The 18,515-nt window shown below is 36.9% G+C and overlaps 1 protein-coding gene and 2 non-coding genes across 4 annotated transcripts in view; 1 reads left to right on the top strand and 2 right to left on the bottom strand.

Annotated features, from left to right (window-relative positions):
• LOC135713618 (facilitated trehalose transporter Tret1-2 homolog) overlaps window positions 1-18,515 on the top strand; it is a 30,610-nt gene extending 12,095 nt beyond the window's left edge. For both annotated transcript variants that reach the window (XM_065236755.1, XM_065236754.1), the window contains exons 4-5: window positions 8,221-8,412; window positions 16,864-18,515. In XM_065236755.1, the coding sequence (XP_065092827.1) occupies window positions 8,221-8,412; window positions 16,864-17,963 (1,292 nt within the window). In that variant the 3' untranslated portion in view covers window positions 17,964-18,515. The remainder of the gene's footprint in view (window positions 1-8,220; window positions 8,413-16,863) is intronic.
• On the bottom strand, window positions 6,392-6,464 carry TRNAV-AAC (transfer RNA valine (anticodon AAC)). The gene has a single exon. It is a non-coding gene; the product is annotated as a tRNA-Val (tRNA).
• LOC135713646 (U5 spliceosomal RNA) lies at window positions 7,098-7,222 on the bottom strand. The gene has a single exon (XR_010518757.1). It is a non-coding gene; the product is annotated as a U5 spliceosomal RNA (small nuclear RNA).

Below are 18,515 nucleotides of genomic sequence, written 5' to 3' on the forward strand. Positions count from 1 at the left end.
ATTATAATTAGTATTCCTTTAAATTTTTAAACTCGCCTGAATTTGTATCCATAATCCAATTTCTGTTTATTTGAATTATGAGTTCCTTTGAATCCCTTCCCTTCCGAATAACCGTTAAAATCCTCACAGAATTGTAAATTCCCTGGGTAGCTATGTCACTACAATTCGGCAGCAGGGTTTTGCATATCAATTCTAGATGAACATTTCAAAAGATCCTATCTGCATTGATCGATTCTCAATATCGACATTCACGTAAAACAACAACACCATCGGGTAGGGGACAATTGGGAAATAGTGCTTTTGTTTTGCGTGGGCGTATTACGGTTCGTGTGAACAAGGCCTACGAGTTTTGTTTGCAAACGTTGATTGCGGCTTTTAAAATTTACGCGAGTTATACAAGAATTATATCACGAAAAATTTGACTAATACCCCGTTCACATTACAGCGTATATCACGTGATATACGCTGTCTTGCAATGAGCACTCATACATCTAGTTTTCACTGGAAATCCTATGTATGAGTGCTCATTGCAAGACAGCCTATATTACGTGATATAGGCTGTAATGTGAACGGGGTATAAAAGTAACCTCCCTCCCCCTTCTGTCACATATGGTCATAATTTATCGACCTTGAAAATAACGTCACGCAATATCAACCCAGTTGTCATTAGAAATTATCGTTTTGTACGCTACGATTTTGTTTGTTTACGTTGCTTGAATTCTCAGTGAACTGGTGAGCTACTTTGGCCAAGTTTTGCCCTAACCGGTCGTGGAAATGTAATGAAGTGTAACAAAATGAGGAGCCGGAGTTTTGTGGACTACCGTCGGATTTTTATCAATTGAATTCTATGCGTTTGTGCAGTGTATGTTACAATGATAATTATTTGGTGGTATCTAGTTATAATTTAATGCTTCTTCCAGTACCACTTCGATCACACGCAATTGTATTCTGCTAAATAATTGAAGGGTAATAAAAGTGCGAGCCTTCTTCTTATCGTGTTGGTGTCTTCGATGCACTCATTCCCTATAAAGACACCAAAACTTTTTGACGGAATCGTGCCCTTTCATCATACTTTTTGATTTTTAAGGCTGTTCAGTTGAAGATGCAATCAGCAATATTAATGGAACGGAAAAATCTATATAAATTGTCCATTAACAATTTATAATATAATTGTTAACTATTCTTCAAACTCTTTTATGTGAACATACACATTAGACTGATGCAAAATTTGAAATGTTCGCTCCACAGTGCTCAAACGGTTTCAAATCGAATCCTGATTAGACTCTGAAAGTTTAAACTCATTTGATGAAAAACTGGCTTGGCACAAACCATTTGAAGTTCATATGGAAATTACTATGGGAAAACCAAACTATTTGTTCATTGTCTTCTAGCCTTTTTCTATATTATACTGTTAACATAACTGTCAACGTAACTGCCATACAATGAAACCACTGGAAGCGGCTCCAGTTCTGATGGAGGAGGCTTTTTGAATAGCGGAAGATAAAGTGTTTATTGTGTTGTACCTTTTGACTATAGTTTTAAGATGTATTGTATAGTGACCAAGAATCCTTGGCTCTGTAAAGTTAATTCAGTTGAGCCTTATCAAATAAATTAATGAACAAAAAAAGAAGCACCAATGTTGCCTGCTGAACAGTTGATGGAGCATAATCATAAGACATCAGTGACTTGAATCATTAATAACTTCTGTTTCTTACATTTGATCGAAAAGTAGTCTTGAACAAAGTTGTAGCTGAGAAAATTTTCAACAAGCGCTGCTATCATTTTCTAAAGCAGAGTGAACTGCTGAATTATGAGACATATATGAAGCGAAATTATGGTTTCCTCATAGTAATGTCCATATAAACTTCAAATGGTTTGTGCGAAGTCAGTTTCTTACTAAATGAGTTCAAATATTGGGAGGATAATCAGGATCCAATTTGGAATCGTTTGAGTACTGTGGAGCGAAATTTTCAAATTTTGCATCAGTCTAATGCACATCGTAGTGGTATAATTTTATTTTTATTTTTAAATAAATTCAAACATTTATGTCAGCCCAATTACAACACCATTCAACTCAATAAGAAATCCTCGGTACATTTTCAAATCAAAATGCTCGTTCGGCTCACATTTTGACAGTTCTCACTGCTCGATTTGCTTAAGATGGCCGCTGCCGCGAATCTCTATATATAGGATTACTAGTTGTCATAATCGATGTTTGTTTGGCATTAAATTTTACATAAATATTGTACCTAGTTGAATCCTGGGTGATGCGAAATGATTTTTTTCCATCGTTGGTATCGGTTGGTAGCAAGCACTGACAGACTGAATTTTGCCTAAAGTCAACTCATAACTCTTCGATTGTAGAATTTACGAATTCTTGAAAGTGAAGGAAATAGCATAATGAATACTTTTTTGATTCAAAAAGTTAAGAGAAACAGGTTTGGTGTTTTTGAAAAACTGTAGCTAACATATTATTACATCCAAGAGGATGCACTTCAATCATGTCGAAAATCTTATTTTATGGCCACAAAAATAAACAAACGCAGTAAAAGTAGCGTAATGGCGTGTTTAATGATAATTTTGTCCTTTTTGGCAAGTAATATTACACCATATTTTCAACACAATTGAAGTGCACTTTGATGTGATATTAAAATTATTTTTTTGCTGTGTACACTTATTTTCATCATAGCAACTTCTTTAAGGTACAAGCAAAACAATTTTATTCTAAATCCAATGTAAGGTTGGATTTATTACATCTACTGCACTGCCTATACTCGCATATCAGTCCCATGTGGATTTTCGTCAATTTTGAGATAACAACGCTATCCACTATCAATTGGGTTCTTTAATTTTTAAAAATATATCCGTTTTTATATATCATCTGAAAGAGCTTCGTTTTCTGAGCACAGCAATATTTTTTTCGATCCCACACACTTGCATCTCGATTTTTAAATCAAGATTTAAAGCAAAATAATAACTTCCCTGTTTCTAACCTAATCTAATCTAATACAAACGCAGCCAGTCCGAGAAAGCATCCTGGAAAATGATTAGGTGTGATGAGGTCTAATCATTTTTCTTGTCTAATTGATGTTTACAGCATATCTGATATATGATATGAACATCAATGCGGCCAGGTCTACTGCGTTGTATTTGCCGCAAAGATGATTCTTGGAAGTGAATGTGAACATTTCTTGAATCTGCAGGGGTGGAAGGATGCGTGGACATACCGTACAAAACGCTCCGAGTTACTATGCGTAGTTGTGTGTAATGTGTAAATATTTGTACAATATTGAAGAATAATAAAATAATGCAATGGAAGGATCTTACCGAATTTTCTCCTATGTTGGTAATGATTCTTTTACGCTTAAAAGTTTCATTGGATGCATCCGCTTCTTGTTTATCATGGGGTTTGTGATGCAGTTCCAGTCATTGCTCGTGGTTATGTTTAGTCCGTCGCGTCCGGACCAGATCCTTAGCCATAATCTTGACCGCATCCATCTGATTTTCTTTGGCTAGCTTTTTGATGTCGGCGATGATCTTCTTTTCCTGCTGTTCCATTTTCATCTTCTCCCGATCTAAATCCCGCATCGCTTTATTCAGAACCCGCTGGTTCTTGCGCATCATCTTGCCCGGAGACATTTTCTTACCGAACAGCCACTCCATTTTGCTGGTTGTTTTCCGGATCAAATAGTGGTAAAACTGGTTGAATAAAGCGGAGCTTCGGTGGTCTCACAAGCTAATCTTGCACAAAATTGGATTCTATTTTGTTTTTCGAATCTGACTCTACTTGTAATCGGAATACCGGTCATAAATGCACTTGGAAAAACCTTCTTTCGGCCATAAAAAGAAAAAACTATTCTTCAAAAAACTTATTGATTTTCAAAACTGGCAAATCATCTTCAGATAAAATTTGGAAAACCGCGACGAAAACATAATATACGAGCAATTTGACAGCAGAATTTTTTCGCGTCCGTTTTGAACCAGAGCACACTTTGATCGGCAATAATAACTTCCCTGTTTGACACTAAACTGACAAACTGACAGCTCGACTTATTAAAAATAGTTCCAGTGTACCAAAATTGGTAAAATTTTAGGTTTGGGTTCCATTTTAATGCAGATTACGAATATGCATTTACCTCAATACCCTTAAAGAACCCAATTGGTATCTACTTTCATATTATTAAAACTGTGGACTTTGATCATGAAAAATGTGAAAACAGCATCAGGTCAGTTTGTCCCATCAAGCAAAATAATCGCATATCAGTCCCATCCTGAAATTAATTCGCCCATAGTTCAAGTTAAAGGTCTGCTTATTTTTCACTGATATAATAAAACATGCAAGCTTCATGGCAACAGATTTTAACTTGAAAAAACTATCAATTAATTTACTATTATTTATCAAATATTCACATGAAAATTGCACTTCGTAGCTTCGACTACCATTTTCTCAATGCCTACTTTTTCCATATGGGACTGATATGGAATTATAGTGCCCATAATTGCATATCAGTCCCATCTTTGCTTGATTTCCTATCCATATGGGACTGATATGCGATTATGGGTAATATAGCCAGTGCATATGTGTCATAGAACGTCAACGTACAAGAAAGCTATTCCAGAATGTATATTTTTGTATAAAACCTTCACCAGATGATTTTTTAGACCCAATGCATTTGGAGAAACAAACTTTGTTCGAAAAATAAGCTAAAAGGAAAATAGAAAAAATATTTAAAACACCTTCCGGCGACCACATTACAGATTCTGTTCATGTCGCGAAACATTGCTAATTCTGCATACTTTCCATGCAAATCTATAATAGAATCTTACATTTCCCGGTTGTACCGTACTACCGTAGGTATTCGGTAATTTTTTACTGAACTTTCATCAGCTGAACGTTCGGTAATCAGTTCGTTAATCCAAGTGACTACCGAACGATCGCTAAACGGTATATTTTATGAAATGTCAAAACTACCGATGTTTTACCGAACGTTATTTGTAACGAACTGTTCCGTAAAATGGAAATCGTCGATCTTTTTCATTTGATTGGCGTTTTAGATCTATTTGCAAGTTCTATTTATTTAAAATGATGATCCAATATGAACAACTGGGAGCCTGCATAATTGCGAAAATGCGTGCATTGACTTTGAACTCAGTAGTAAAAGCTCCAGCAGAAAAACACAAAATCGTTGATAGTGTCTGAAAAGCAATAACGCCTACTACATCAACGTTTTCTTATGAAATATTTGAGTGATACTTGCTCTATTAACGGTGCCGCTCAAAGTTTCATCAGAATATTCTGATCACTGTCCACTACTCACTTTTACAGTTGAAATTGAGCTACAGTTACAGTTGTAGTTGAACATATCTTGCATCTTGATTTGACAGCTTGAATCAATTTACAAGCAATGTAAACGAGATTGTAATTTGTAGTATGTTCGGTATTTTTTTACAGAATTTGGCGTTTGATTTGTTTGACAGTTTGTTCTGTAATTGGTTCCACCTAGTTTGATAATTTAATAATCAAATCACCGTATATTCATTGAAATTTACCAAATTTCAACAACTTTGGAACAAATTTTTTAACTTTTTGTTTAAGCAATGTTGTATGATATTTTGCACAGAAAACCATTTATTAAACTTTTAAAATCGTTTATGTTTACTAAAAAGGTATAAACAAAAATTTTAAAATTTGAGCACAAGTTGTTGTTGTACGATTTTTGTTTATGTTTAAGTGTCCAACATGAAAGTTTCACAAAAGATTTTTTACATGCATTCAATCAAAGTGTGTTATTACTTCACACGAAAAGTTTACGATTTTCACAGTTGGGAGGAAATAAAATGCTATACTAATATCAACATGAAGCTTTAGTGCGATAATTTATTAGCTAGAGAAAGTTCTGAAGAAGATTGATTGATAGTTCCACTAGAGTGCGGCAGTGTGAAAATTGAAGTTGAACTGTATTTTTTTATTTTAAATGAAAAAATTTAAAAACAGTTTTGAAGAGTTTATATTAATATTAATAATTTAAATTTTTAAACCGTATATATATTTTTTTTCTGAAAAGGAATTATTTTATGCTAGAACATGGCTCAGATGTCATTTCGATTGGAACTGTCGTTGACAAGTTATGATTAATTGAAAAATATCGAATACGCCATTTTGAAATTAATTGCGAGATTCAAAACGGCCGAATTTTAGTTCAAATGTGAATGATTGACCATAACAACCAATTATGAAAAGTTTCATGCAAATCAGATCGATTCGTCATTCGGCGTGGAGCTGCTCTGTTGTAACTTTGTCCGGCCTGCTACTTATCATTTATTCTTATCGAAAGGTTCATTGCAATCACAGTTGCACTTCAACGGTCTGCTTATTCCACAGTAAAAAAATTGTTTCCGCCCGGGATCGAACCGGGGGCCTTCCGCGTGTTAGGCGGATGTGATAACCACTACACCACGGAAACAAGTTATGTCTAAGGTTGTGTAGACGACATCACATTATAAAGCCGGCTATATTTTTGTCGTTATACAATCGCGTTTTATCACTTGAAAAATGTGCATAGTGCTTCATTCCGATTACATTCAAGAAACGAAAAAAAAAACTGTTGGGACCCTCCGTTTCTCACCTTTGTCCAATGCATTGATAAGATTATTTATGGCTCTCTCAGTCTAAGGTAATCCAAACGGTCAGTTATGCATGTCAAGTAGGGCAATGAATAACTGACCGTTTGGATTACCCTAGACTGAGAACCACCTAATAAATTGATTAGAATCTTAAAGCTTACAGTCTTTCTTCCGCTTTAGAAATGCTATATGTATCACCCCTTACCTCGTCTTTTGGTGCAAAACAAAATCGTTGCAACCTAGCAAAGTAAATTATTTTTAGATTTAACGGAAAAAAATATAGGTCTGTTCCCGTACTCGTTCTTTTCTTTATTTCTCTGAAAATTGCTTTAAGCAAATTATATGCTACAAAAAGTACGGAACATAGTTTTGCTTTTTACTGTACACAATCTTACAGAAAAGCAAGAGTTCCCGTACCTCATGTCAATTTCTGTTCGGTAGGTACATTTCGTTTATTGTTACAATTAGTGGTCCAACTCCTTTTAACAGAGCTGGACGATGAAAAAATTATTTTAGACTCATTAGAGTGTCCCTCTCCACGGAAATCTTTAGTAAAAGGCGAAAGATTTATTCGACAATTGAAGAGAGACCAGAGTAACGATTGTGCTGATCCTAAACGAACTTGCCCAAAGCAAACCTCGTTCAACTAGTGATTATCATGTGGTGTTTTTGTGTATACAAAAAATCAAATAAGAACTTCAATAAAAATTAAGAAACCCTTCCCAACACTTCTACCTATGTAACATCTACCCGTAATCAACATATACTACCATCCAATGTGTAACGACTGTTTCCCCTATCTATATTTCCCGCCAACTCTATAGGCCTGTAAAACTTGACCACGGTCATCTTGAAAATCATCATCGTAACGATGTAGATTCCAAAAAATTTCACGGCGTTGTATTGGAGTGAATGCTTTAAATGCTTCTATTTATCAAAATGTGCTTTTCATATTTTTTTTTCGATAATTCAATGACAAAATATTCGTTGAAAGTGATTAAGATAGGTAGATTTTGACTTTTTATCACCCATAGAAAAAACAAAAAAAAAATTAAAAAAAAAGCATTGTTCGAGAAAAAGAAGCATTCAGTGCTAACATTTGAAAACGGCGCAAAAGCCATTTGTAAACAAATGGTTTGTGGGCCCTTTACTCGCTACCCGAAGAACGCCCACGCAAACCAACAGCATCGTCAGGAAGGGGAAAATTTCCCCTACCCGATGTTGCTGTTGTGTCGCGTGGGTGTACTTCAAGTAGTGAGTAAAGGGCCCACAAACCATTTGTTTACAAATGGCTTTTGTGCCGTTTTCAAATGTTAGCACTGCATTTAAAGATTTCTCCTCCATACCTCGCCGTACAAAACTTTGAAATCTGCATCATTCCGATGATTTTCAAGACGGCCGCGAGAGGCCAAGTTTTATAGGCCTATCAGCACATGCGCATGCGCATATACACTCTTCGGGTGACGATACACATTTGTACGGTCTCACTGCGATACAGTCCGGCCGACAAACGGCGGATTTCGCCATTAAGTTAAGGTGCGACGCATACCACACCGCATGCTATAATATGTTTTTGCGTTTTTGTTTCTCTTTCAGCTTCCATAAACTCGATTGCTTGCCCCTTCGGTGGACTAATATCAGGCTATTTGCTCGATCGCATCGGACGAAAGTGGACCCTGGTGCTGATCAATGTACTGTCGATCGTGTCGTGGTCGCTCATTGCCACATCGAGCAGTAGCAACTTCGAGCTGATGTATACGCAGATTTTGATTGCGCGTGTTGTTATAGGTGAGTGTGCTTTGGGTTGGGTGTGATACATTTATTAGGCTGAGGCTAGTACAGAAAATCGCGTCGAAGCTCGTCATAGCATAGAGGGGTGAAAATGATCAGTTATGAATTCGTACATTTTGATTCTGTTTGAATTTTCGGTGCTAAGAGTTTTAAATTGTATATAAGAAGGTATCTATGTCGAACATTTGAAAATTAAATGAACATGACATAAACTTAACAATCGAAAAAAAATGTACTGTTGAACGGGGTGAAGTTGATCATTGAAGTGAAGTTAATCACTAACAACACCGCTAATTTTTCGTTACTCAACCAACCTGTTTCGCGACATTGTTTTAAGATAATTTGTTTAGAACTTCATTCAATAGTTCTAAATAGTGCTTTTGAATTGGTATCTCTAACTAACGGTGCATTCTATCACTCTGAATGTACAATTTTCTGGAAGTGATCAAACATGCAACTTTTAGCTATTCCTAAAAATCCTATTAGAATTAGCATGTAGTCTGGTGCAGTGTATGACAAAATTAATAATTCTACTTAATTTAAGGCCGCTCTATCCGAATCTGAAATCAGATTTCGTTAAAAATGAACGGCTTATTGTCAGAAAAATTATTTTATGTGAAAACTAATAGCTTCTCAAACATTGATTTTAGGGGTGCAGTTTGTTCAAAGATAGATGTTTTTGCATATGTTAAACCGCTTCTTTTGATGTAGACTGTTTGGTGATTAAGCGACCTACAAGTGAGATCAAAATATATTTTTTATCTGATTCAGATAGAGACTTAACGTCTTCAATAAAGTTGTAGCAAATGTTATTTTAAGCAACTTTGCTGAAAACACAAAATTTCCTTCATTTTTCCACAATGATTTGAGTTTTAAGTATAACATTTTTCCTAGATTTTCAATATATTTAACATATTGCACAAAGTTGTTTCCCGTACAAAAATACATAGTTTTGCTGAACATTGTAACATGTTATCTCTTAAAATACAAATATGTATTCAAAAATAAGACATTTGCAGGCGTTTTTTTAGTTATCACAAAAACACATAAAAGATCGCGTGCTGACACATGTTTTTATAACTTTTCGGCAGTAAAATAAGTATAGATTCAGAATCTTATCTATATTTCTGCGCCAATTTGCGCCGAAAATAGTTATTTGAGGAGCAAATACCCCTAAAAATATCGATTTTTTAAGAATAACTTTTTTGTTTCAAGAGATCATTAGTTACAATGTACAGTAAAAGCATGTGTTTTAACTTGCAAAATATAGTTTTAGAAGAAATCAAAATGAAACTCATAAAAAAAAATACCTAACTTTAAGAATATTAACCTTAGATTGTAAGTTTGATTAATCTTGTGTTTAGTTGTATTTTGCACGTGTGGATTTTTTTTTAAATGTTTGATTTCAAGATGAATAGAAATAATTTCATGTTTTAGGATTAATTAAATATTTGTATCGTAAACCACATGTCAAACCTCCTTCTCCCTTTTCCCATCCAAAAAATTGTAAATCTCCACTAACCTCGAGACAACCGCGAGTACTCGGTCCAGTTCCGTTAACGTTAAATGTAACACAGTAATAATGTATAACGAAAATGATAACTCGGCTCTGTAAATTTTATTCGATTGAGCCTGTACAAATAAAGTAATTTTTAAAAAAATCTAAATTGCAGGATGTCTAGAAAATCAGTTATGCTAAAAAAACATGATTTAAAGGGGCCTTTCCCGAAAAATGTTACATACCTCGCAATTTATAAAATCTAGAAATTTTACGTTTTCAGCAAAGCTGCTTAAAATAACATTCTCTACAACTTTATTGAAGACGTTAAGTTTCTCTCTGAATCAGATAAAAATATATTTTTTAATCTCCTTTTTAGGTGGATTAATTACCAAACCGTCTACATCAAAAGAAGTGGTTTAACATATGCAAATAACATCTTTGAACAAACTATACCCCTGGAAATGTTTGAGAAGCTATTAAAAAAGCGCACGAAAACGGCAAAAAGCAACACTGTGCACTGTAAACCACAACTTTTGTTCAAATTTTAAGAGCAGAAGCGAAAACAAATCAAATGCAAACTTCTGATGATCAATAGACTGACTTGACACAAACCATTTGAAGTTTATATGAAAATTACTGTTGGAAATCAAAACTGTTTGTACACTTCCCAGCCTTTTTGTATATTACTCTCTTAAAAAGTTCTATAACTATTCTTATGGGCAATTTAACAACATTGCACAAGGTCGATTTTCAGCCAAATGTCAATTTAAATCGTTATTAATTGTTAAGGGACTGAAAATCTTATGACTGTTTTATGGACAACTCTGTATTCTGCAGACATAGTGCGAGAGGCCATAATTTTAATGAAGGAACGTAACCAACGTTACATGTAAACACAATTTAGTGCCCTCTTATTGGTATGGCTATAATTTTTTTTTTGTAATCAATTCGCCATAAAACTTAAAAATAGTTACAGGGAAGAGAGTCTTTCATACAACCCAATCAATTCGTTTTGATAGCTTTCGATTTTTGAAACGTGAAAAACATTCCTAAGCTCGATGGGAATCCAGATCCTAATCTTGATAAGCCAAACCCTCAACAACTGTTCTATCCTAATAAGGGTTGATTTACGTGGCCAGATTCTTCTTAAATCACAACCCTTATGTGGCACATTAAATCACATGCCAATTGGTAATAATTTTCCTAAAATTGTCAGAACTTCTCTCGATTTCTCAAAATCTTTCAGATTCCCATTGATCGGGCTTAAAACCCGTAATTTTCCTGAACATCTCGGAATTTTTCCGAAATTTTGTACAGATTTTGAAGTTTTTGGGAATTTCTATAGACTATGCGATGCTCTCTAGATTTTCCTGAAGTACTCTGGACTTCCCAGAAATTCGCTGGATTTCCCTGATTTCGGATAATTAAGTTATCGATAATATATTCAATATCGCATAGGTACCACAAAAGAAGAACGTGAAGTTGAGTATAACGATCTTCACTCATCAAACATAACTCAATGACAAAAGATAGAGGAAGGTGGGGTGTGCTGCTAAATAATAGTAAAGGGATTTCACAGTAAGCTTACATCTATTCTTTAACCATACATACAATTTTCTCATCTCACAAAAGCATGTCTACATTGCTCCATCGGTGGGGGACCCGTGATGATGATGCAACTGCACTTCTGCCACCGATATCACTCGTCGTACTGTTGACTGTTGCGCAACATTCAATGTCGTTGCGTTGCTTGCGCTGCTGCACCGTCGCGTGATGTCGTGTATCACCAATTGTCACGTGACAACTCACTGTTGCAGGAATGTCGCACGGTCCGGTGCTCCGTTGCAAACGACGGCAGTCGCAATGCACTACCCACGACCACGTATTGCGAGTTCCTCGGTGCGATGCGGTTTAACCGCTCCCCTGTCGTCTCGATACCGCTATTCTGGTTTCCTGCAGTCTTCCACGACGACAGAGAATCGCCACTACTCATGCAAGGTGATTGTGGAAAGGACGACTGTAATGCTGCTTGTTCCTCAAAGGGGCTTGGCGTAGACTTGCCGGATATCGTATAGGCCAAAGCTATAATAAATAAAAGGCCCTCTGATGAGGCGACACAGCATTAGTCGATCAATCATCAGGGATTTACTTATTGGGTTTACCTTAAGAAGGCCTTTCGTATTGTTCGTAGCTCACGGTCTTTTCTGACCAGCACATGCGTTTATTGAGCACTAATGGCAATGATACGAGCTCCTGCGTCCGATGATGATTGTGATGTATGAAGGCTCCCTCTTATTGCTCCAGGAACGGCAGTCTGATCATGAGGGAGGGTGCATGCAACTATCCTGCAAAGAGCATGTTAGCCCGCTGTTTTGCCTACGTCATGGCATTAAATTTACCTTGAGAGACAGATCACGCTGATTACTCCTTCTGTCAATCAGGTGGGTGGTCCTTCTTCACCGGAACTAGATCTATCGCCGCGTACTTTCAGCTATCATCGAAATTATTTCACCAGCACTTTCGACGCCAACCACACGATAGTAGTTCTCTAACAACAATACCCGTCCCATTGTATACTACGGGTATTTGTTTTTGCAAAACGGCTGTGTGGACAGGAGCCGATCTTCCTATCGATGTATTTGATAACGCCGTGAGAGAGGATGTATAACAGATGATGAGTTGGGTAATTGGTTACCATAAACGGGATACACTTGAAGAAATTGGTGGCGCATTTTGTCGACATTATCTCGAATTTTTTGTAACAAGTATGCTAATGAAATTAACCTTAAAATCTCCAAAAAATTGTGGAACTTCTTTGGATTTTCCTTAAGTTTGCAAAATATACCAGCTGTTGTTACATTCTCCTAATAGTCATAAATCTACTCTGACGATCCCGTTACTTTTCTGTAACTTTCTAAACTTATATATAGTTCCCGTAATTTATTGGAATTCTCGGAACATCTGTAAAGTTTCCTAATATTATTTGAAGTTTTCTTAACTGGAATAAATGCTTCAAGATCTTTAAAGTACCCTGAAATAATAGACTTTCCAAATAAATCGGAGCTTTCCTGAAGTTATTGTAACTACTCTATGGACCTGGGCTTTCTTCTCTTCTTTCTTCAAAAGCTTCCTTGAACTTCTCTGGACTGTCCTGAAGTTTTTGGAACTTGCCTACCCAAGCAACACATATCCATCAAAATAGGTTGCTGCAACTTGATTGTGACTGAAATAAGGTGCATACAAGAAACCACAACTTTTAAGTGACAAGTGTGCTACTAGGGTAATGTCCCGGCAATCATCCAGGAATTTATAGAACAATCCTGAAGATCATGCAATTTTCCAGTTTTCAGGACATATCTGAAATTAAAGGGACTTTCCATATTTCATAGGAACTTCTTTCAAGTTCCTGCCACTTCTTGAAATTAATGTAACTGCTTTAAAGATATCTAATCACCAGCAGACGCTCTGGACAGCAATTGCATTTATGAAGGGTCGTAGAGTTCTCTGCATCTCTCTTAAGTAAATTTTGGATAAACATACCTTTCCTATCCCTACCAGTTGTAAGGACGTGGCCAGGACAATCCTTAACTGTGGAGCGGGATATGTCTTTATCTCGGAGATAGTAATTATTTCCTACTAACTATCTGTACAGTAATAGATATCCGTCTTGCTCTTGATAGTTTTGAATTCGTACCACCTACGATATTGTGCAACTTGTTCGATGCTAATGCTAATGCCGCGGATAGACTTGCATGACAATCTATAAGCATGAGCATTATTTGTATAGTAAATTATAAGCACATCCATGGTCACACTTGTATAGTTTGTGTATAGCTGTTCATATAGCTGTTGAATAGTGCTCATAATTATTATACAAATAATGCTCATGCTCATAGTAGTTCATACAAGTGTATCCGTGGCATAATTCCAACACTGAATTCTGCAGACATAGTAGCCATGATTGTTGTGCTCTAGGCTACGCTCCAGAAACACCAGTGTTGCCTGTCGAACAGTTGATTTATCATATTCATAAGACATTAGTGACTTGAATAATTAATAACTTTTGATCCTTACATTTTATCAAAAAGTTATATTGAAAAAAGTTGTAGCTGTGAAAATTTCCAACAAGCGTAGATGTCATTTGTCTAAACAGAGCGATATGGTGAGCAAGCAATTATATGACCAATTTTTAGATAGATATGAATAAAACAATTTGTTTTCCCATAGTAATTTCCATATAAGATTCAAATGATTTGTGTCAAGTCAGTTTATTACTAGATGCGTTCAAATTTTGTAAGGCTATTCAGAACCCTATTTGGAACCGTTTGAGCAATGTGGAATAAAAATTTCAAATTTGGCATCAGTCTAATGATCAACTTCGCCCCAGAGATGAAAATTTGCGTTTTTAATCTATTTTAATTCTAAAAAATAAACCAAACCAAACATGCAATTTGAAAACTAATTTCGTACATTCGAAAAGCATTTGCTAGTCCAGGTTGGACAGCTATTCGTTTGGGTGTCAATCATATTTTTGGAAAAATATTCAGCTTTCTCGGTAAAAAGTGATGCAATGCCTTTATGTATTATCGTTAGGGGGTTAGGGGGCTCATTTTTTGCATGAGGATACATCCATACCAACCGATGGAAACTAACGATTTTAAATTGGCTCACTACTTGACTAGCCTATCGCTCCCAAGCAAATCGATTAACGTAACCTATTCTAGTCAAAATTCTAGTACTACACAATGTTTGTTTTGATTGGCTATGAAAGTTTGACAGACAAAATGAGGGGTTAGTAGGTTTTCCTATGTTTCGAGGGGTGAATTGATTAGCTTGGGACCGAAGATAGTACCAGAGCTGAGCCAAAAAGTTGAGCACGTTTCTTGGGGACCTACTAGTCTTAGAGTTACCTCTATGTCCATACATCATGCCTCATAGCATTTATTGCATCCAAATTTATGTATGGACCCAATATTAGAGACTCTTAGGCCTACATTGGGGACATTTTCCCCATATTTTTTTTCTTATGGTAAAAAGAATAGATTCGATATCGCTTGCGTTTATTCTGCGGACACTACGATAAGTAGGGTAAATTATGGCTTCGGCACCCATTGACTGTTTTCGGCAACCGAAATTGAAACGTTAAGTTCACTGTTTTTTCCCATCAAAACTCTTCGCTGAATATATTAAGCCGATTCCTTACCTTTTCAGCTTCAATCTGATTACATTTTTACGACTGTGCAATCCTGTTCTGCCATATTTTTCTTTAAATGAAATATACACACTACAAAATACGGCTGATTTCAAGTTGCCGATAATAGAACAGCTGGTTAACACGCAGTTCAAATGGAAAGGGTGCCGAAGAAAAAGAGACTGCCGACAATAGTCACACTCACCTGAGAAGTTTGGAGCGTTGTAAAAACATGTTCAACCCGTTTTGATCAATTCTGTCGATTGAAATTGGTAGAACAGCAAGCAGCAGATAAATGTCAACAAACAAACCTGTCATGTATGTGTGTGACGCTGAGATATCGCTAATAGAAGTTCGGACGCTGCTTAGATTGACGAGAATACGTAAATTCCCCTACGTGTTTGGCGCTTATTTTGCCCAAACTCCCATATATTGATGAATTAAATTTAAACTTGTTGACTGATCTAAACAGTGAAATTTTCAAATATCATTCAAGTATAGTCCCTAAGTGACTATTGGAAAACAGTATAGGTGAATAACGGGCCAAATAAGCTTCATATATCAAATGTGATATAATAAATATAACATAAGACAAATAGAAGCAGATGTGACTATTAGGCTCATTTTACTCTAGTATCCCATATCAGAAAAAAAAATCACTATATTCGATAATTTTCTGATTTTGGTGCAAAATAAGCCAAACGCTTACTTATCATCAAAGTATGCGGACTGGTGTGCACTTTTTACCTTAAGGAAACATATAGGGGAAGGAGGGGCATAGTGAGCATCCCGAAGTTTGGCTCTGGATCTCCAGCTGCATGAAACAAATTAAGTGGTAGTAGGTTCAATTTAATTATGATATTGATCCTACCACCAACCAATTTGTTCCGAACGGCCGGAAGTCCAAGCTGGTGCACGGGATGCTCACTATGTCCCACCTGTTCACTATGCCCCTCTTACCCCTATTTCTATAAAAATAAATTCAAGATTTCAGTGGCAGAAAATTTTAATCCTTTTTGTTACTATACTTCTGCTCTTCGCATGACGGTCTCATAATAGTATTTGTCAAAACTGAGTTTTTCAATGCAAATGGTAGCTAAACACCCATATTTTTAACTCAATAACTTTGTTCTGAAAAAGTTTAGAAAGACAATCATCACTCATCACTTAAGAAGCAATGGTACGAATCAAATGCGAGTTTCTCGGCTTGCTGATAAGTATAATGCCCACAATGGCATCGTTTGGAAAAATTGAGTTCTTTAGGGGTATTGAGGTAATTTCATATTCGTAATCTGCATTACAAATGGATTCGAAATCCAAAATTTCATCAATTTTGGAACACTTAAACTATTTTTAATAAGTGTGACTATATTAGCTAAAATCACCACCTTAGCGCCCCTCGATGGTACTTCGTATGGGAACGAGCTGTCAGTTTGTTAGTTTTGTGTCAAACAGTGAAGTGATTATTTTGCTTTAAATCTTGATTTAAAAATTTAGATGGAAGTAAATGGGATCGAAAAAAAGTATCGTTGTCTTCAGAAAATGACGTCCTTTCAGATGATGTATGAAAACCGACCTATTTTTCAAAATTAAAGAACCCAATCGAGGACTTTGTTTTCCCCTGACGATTATAGGTAAAGGCCGAAGCCGTCATTTACTCTTCATATTTTTAACGGCGCTCACATTCACAATTATTCTAAACATCAGACAACTATAAAACCAACAAAGTTTTCACCTTCACAATTGTTCATTGCAGGTCTGGTGATTGGCTTGGTCAGCGCTCCAGCGTCAATCTACTCCGCTGAAATTGCCACCCCTCGCATGCGTGGACGCCTCACCGTGCTCACATCGCTCTCGATTGCCGTCGGAATACTCATGATTTACACCTTCGGATATTTCATCCCGGAAAACTTCCGCTTGGTAGCTTCCATAGCAGCCGGATGCTGCGTCTTCTCGCTGCTTTTGCTAATCCCGCTGCCCGAATCTCCCGCTTGGCTGATGTCGAAGGATCGCGAATCGGAAGCCGAACGATCACTGAAGAAGATTCGAGGATTCGGTACCTGTAGCAAAACTATTCCGGAAATTGAACACGAATTGGGACGTTTGCGAGATAATGTCCAAGCACAGAAGCTGGCTGGCAAGGAACGGTTTGTGGACCTCATTAGGCAACCGCAAGTCTACAAACCTTTGGGAGTGATCATCGGATTCTTCGGATTCCAACAGTTTTCCGGAATTTTCGTTGTCATTGTTTACGCCGCAAAGGTATCGTCTGAAGCGAGCGTTTCGATTGATCCATTCCTGTGCACGGTTATGATCGGAGTGACTCGAGTGATTGCCACGACGATGGTGGCCTACATTCTCGATACCCTTGGTCGCAAGCCCCCATCGATCTTTTCGGGAGCGGGAATGGCTGCCTGCATGTTCGGTATCGCGGCTTGCATCTACCATCCTCCGGCAGAGAATCTCAGCTGGCTTCCAACGTTCCTGATCATAAGCTACATCTTCACCAGCACCCTGGGATTCCTTACGATGCCATTCAGCATGCTGGCAGAGCTATTTCCGCAAAAAGTACGCGGACCGGCATCCGGAGTGACCGTCTTCTTCACCTACCTGATGTCGTTTGTGATCATCAAGCTGTACCCAACGATGGTGGAGAGCATGGGCAGCGCCAACGTGTTCATCTTCTACGGAGCCGTTTCCCTACTCGGTGTCCTGTACGTTTGCTACGTCGTTCCGGAAACTAAGGGAAAATCATTGCAGGAAATTGAAGACTACTTCCGAGGCAAATCTCTTACCAGGCGATCGAGTCAATCGGCCGATGACGAAAGTGCCGACCTTTCGTCCTCTGCTGCGTGAGGTGGCGTCACTCGAGCAGAACAGGGATCATTTCGCACGTACTTAAAAGATCATTTCTCTTCATTGGAGACTTTTCGGCACGAGTTGTTCATGTTATATTTTAAGCACCCCGCAGAGAGTAGACCTTGATTATGACATTTTTCTGTTTTTGCAAATTAATTTTGATGGATGTGAAATTGACAGAGTTGAAAGGTTATCCGAATTCATCAAACGTCGCCGAATGGCGGAATGGTTGAACCGCTGGACTGGGCTGTGGCAGTCAGTTTTGATGATTCGATGGCATCATTTTTTTTTTGCAGTAGATGATCCTTGAAGATCGTTCATTAGAGGACAAATTTATATCAATTGAGAGACTCTTTTTTTTTAAATCGACAGAAGCTGTTCAAAGAACAACGCTTGATTAGCAGGAATTCAATTCCATCACTCAGAGCAGTTAGCGTACTGTGATAGATATTTTACTTCTGGTAACTTTGTTAGTGTAGGTAGAATGTTTGTAAATAGTTATATCCAGTGTTTTGTCAATATGATACGAAATAAACGAAAGTTCGATGA

This window comes from Ochlerotatus camptorhynchus, unplaced genomic scaffold (genome assembly GCF_037179485.1).
Source record: "Ochlerotatus camptorhynchus isolate MF236.1 unplaced genomic scaffold, CSIRO-AGI_Acam_v1.1 ptg000574l, whole genome shotgun sequence".
Taxonomy (NCBI): Eukaryota; Metazoa; Arthropoda; class Insecta; order Diptera; family Culicidae; genus Ochlerotatus; species Ochlerotatus camptorhynchus.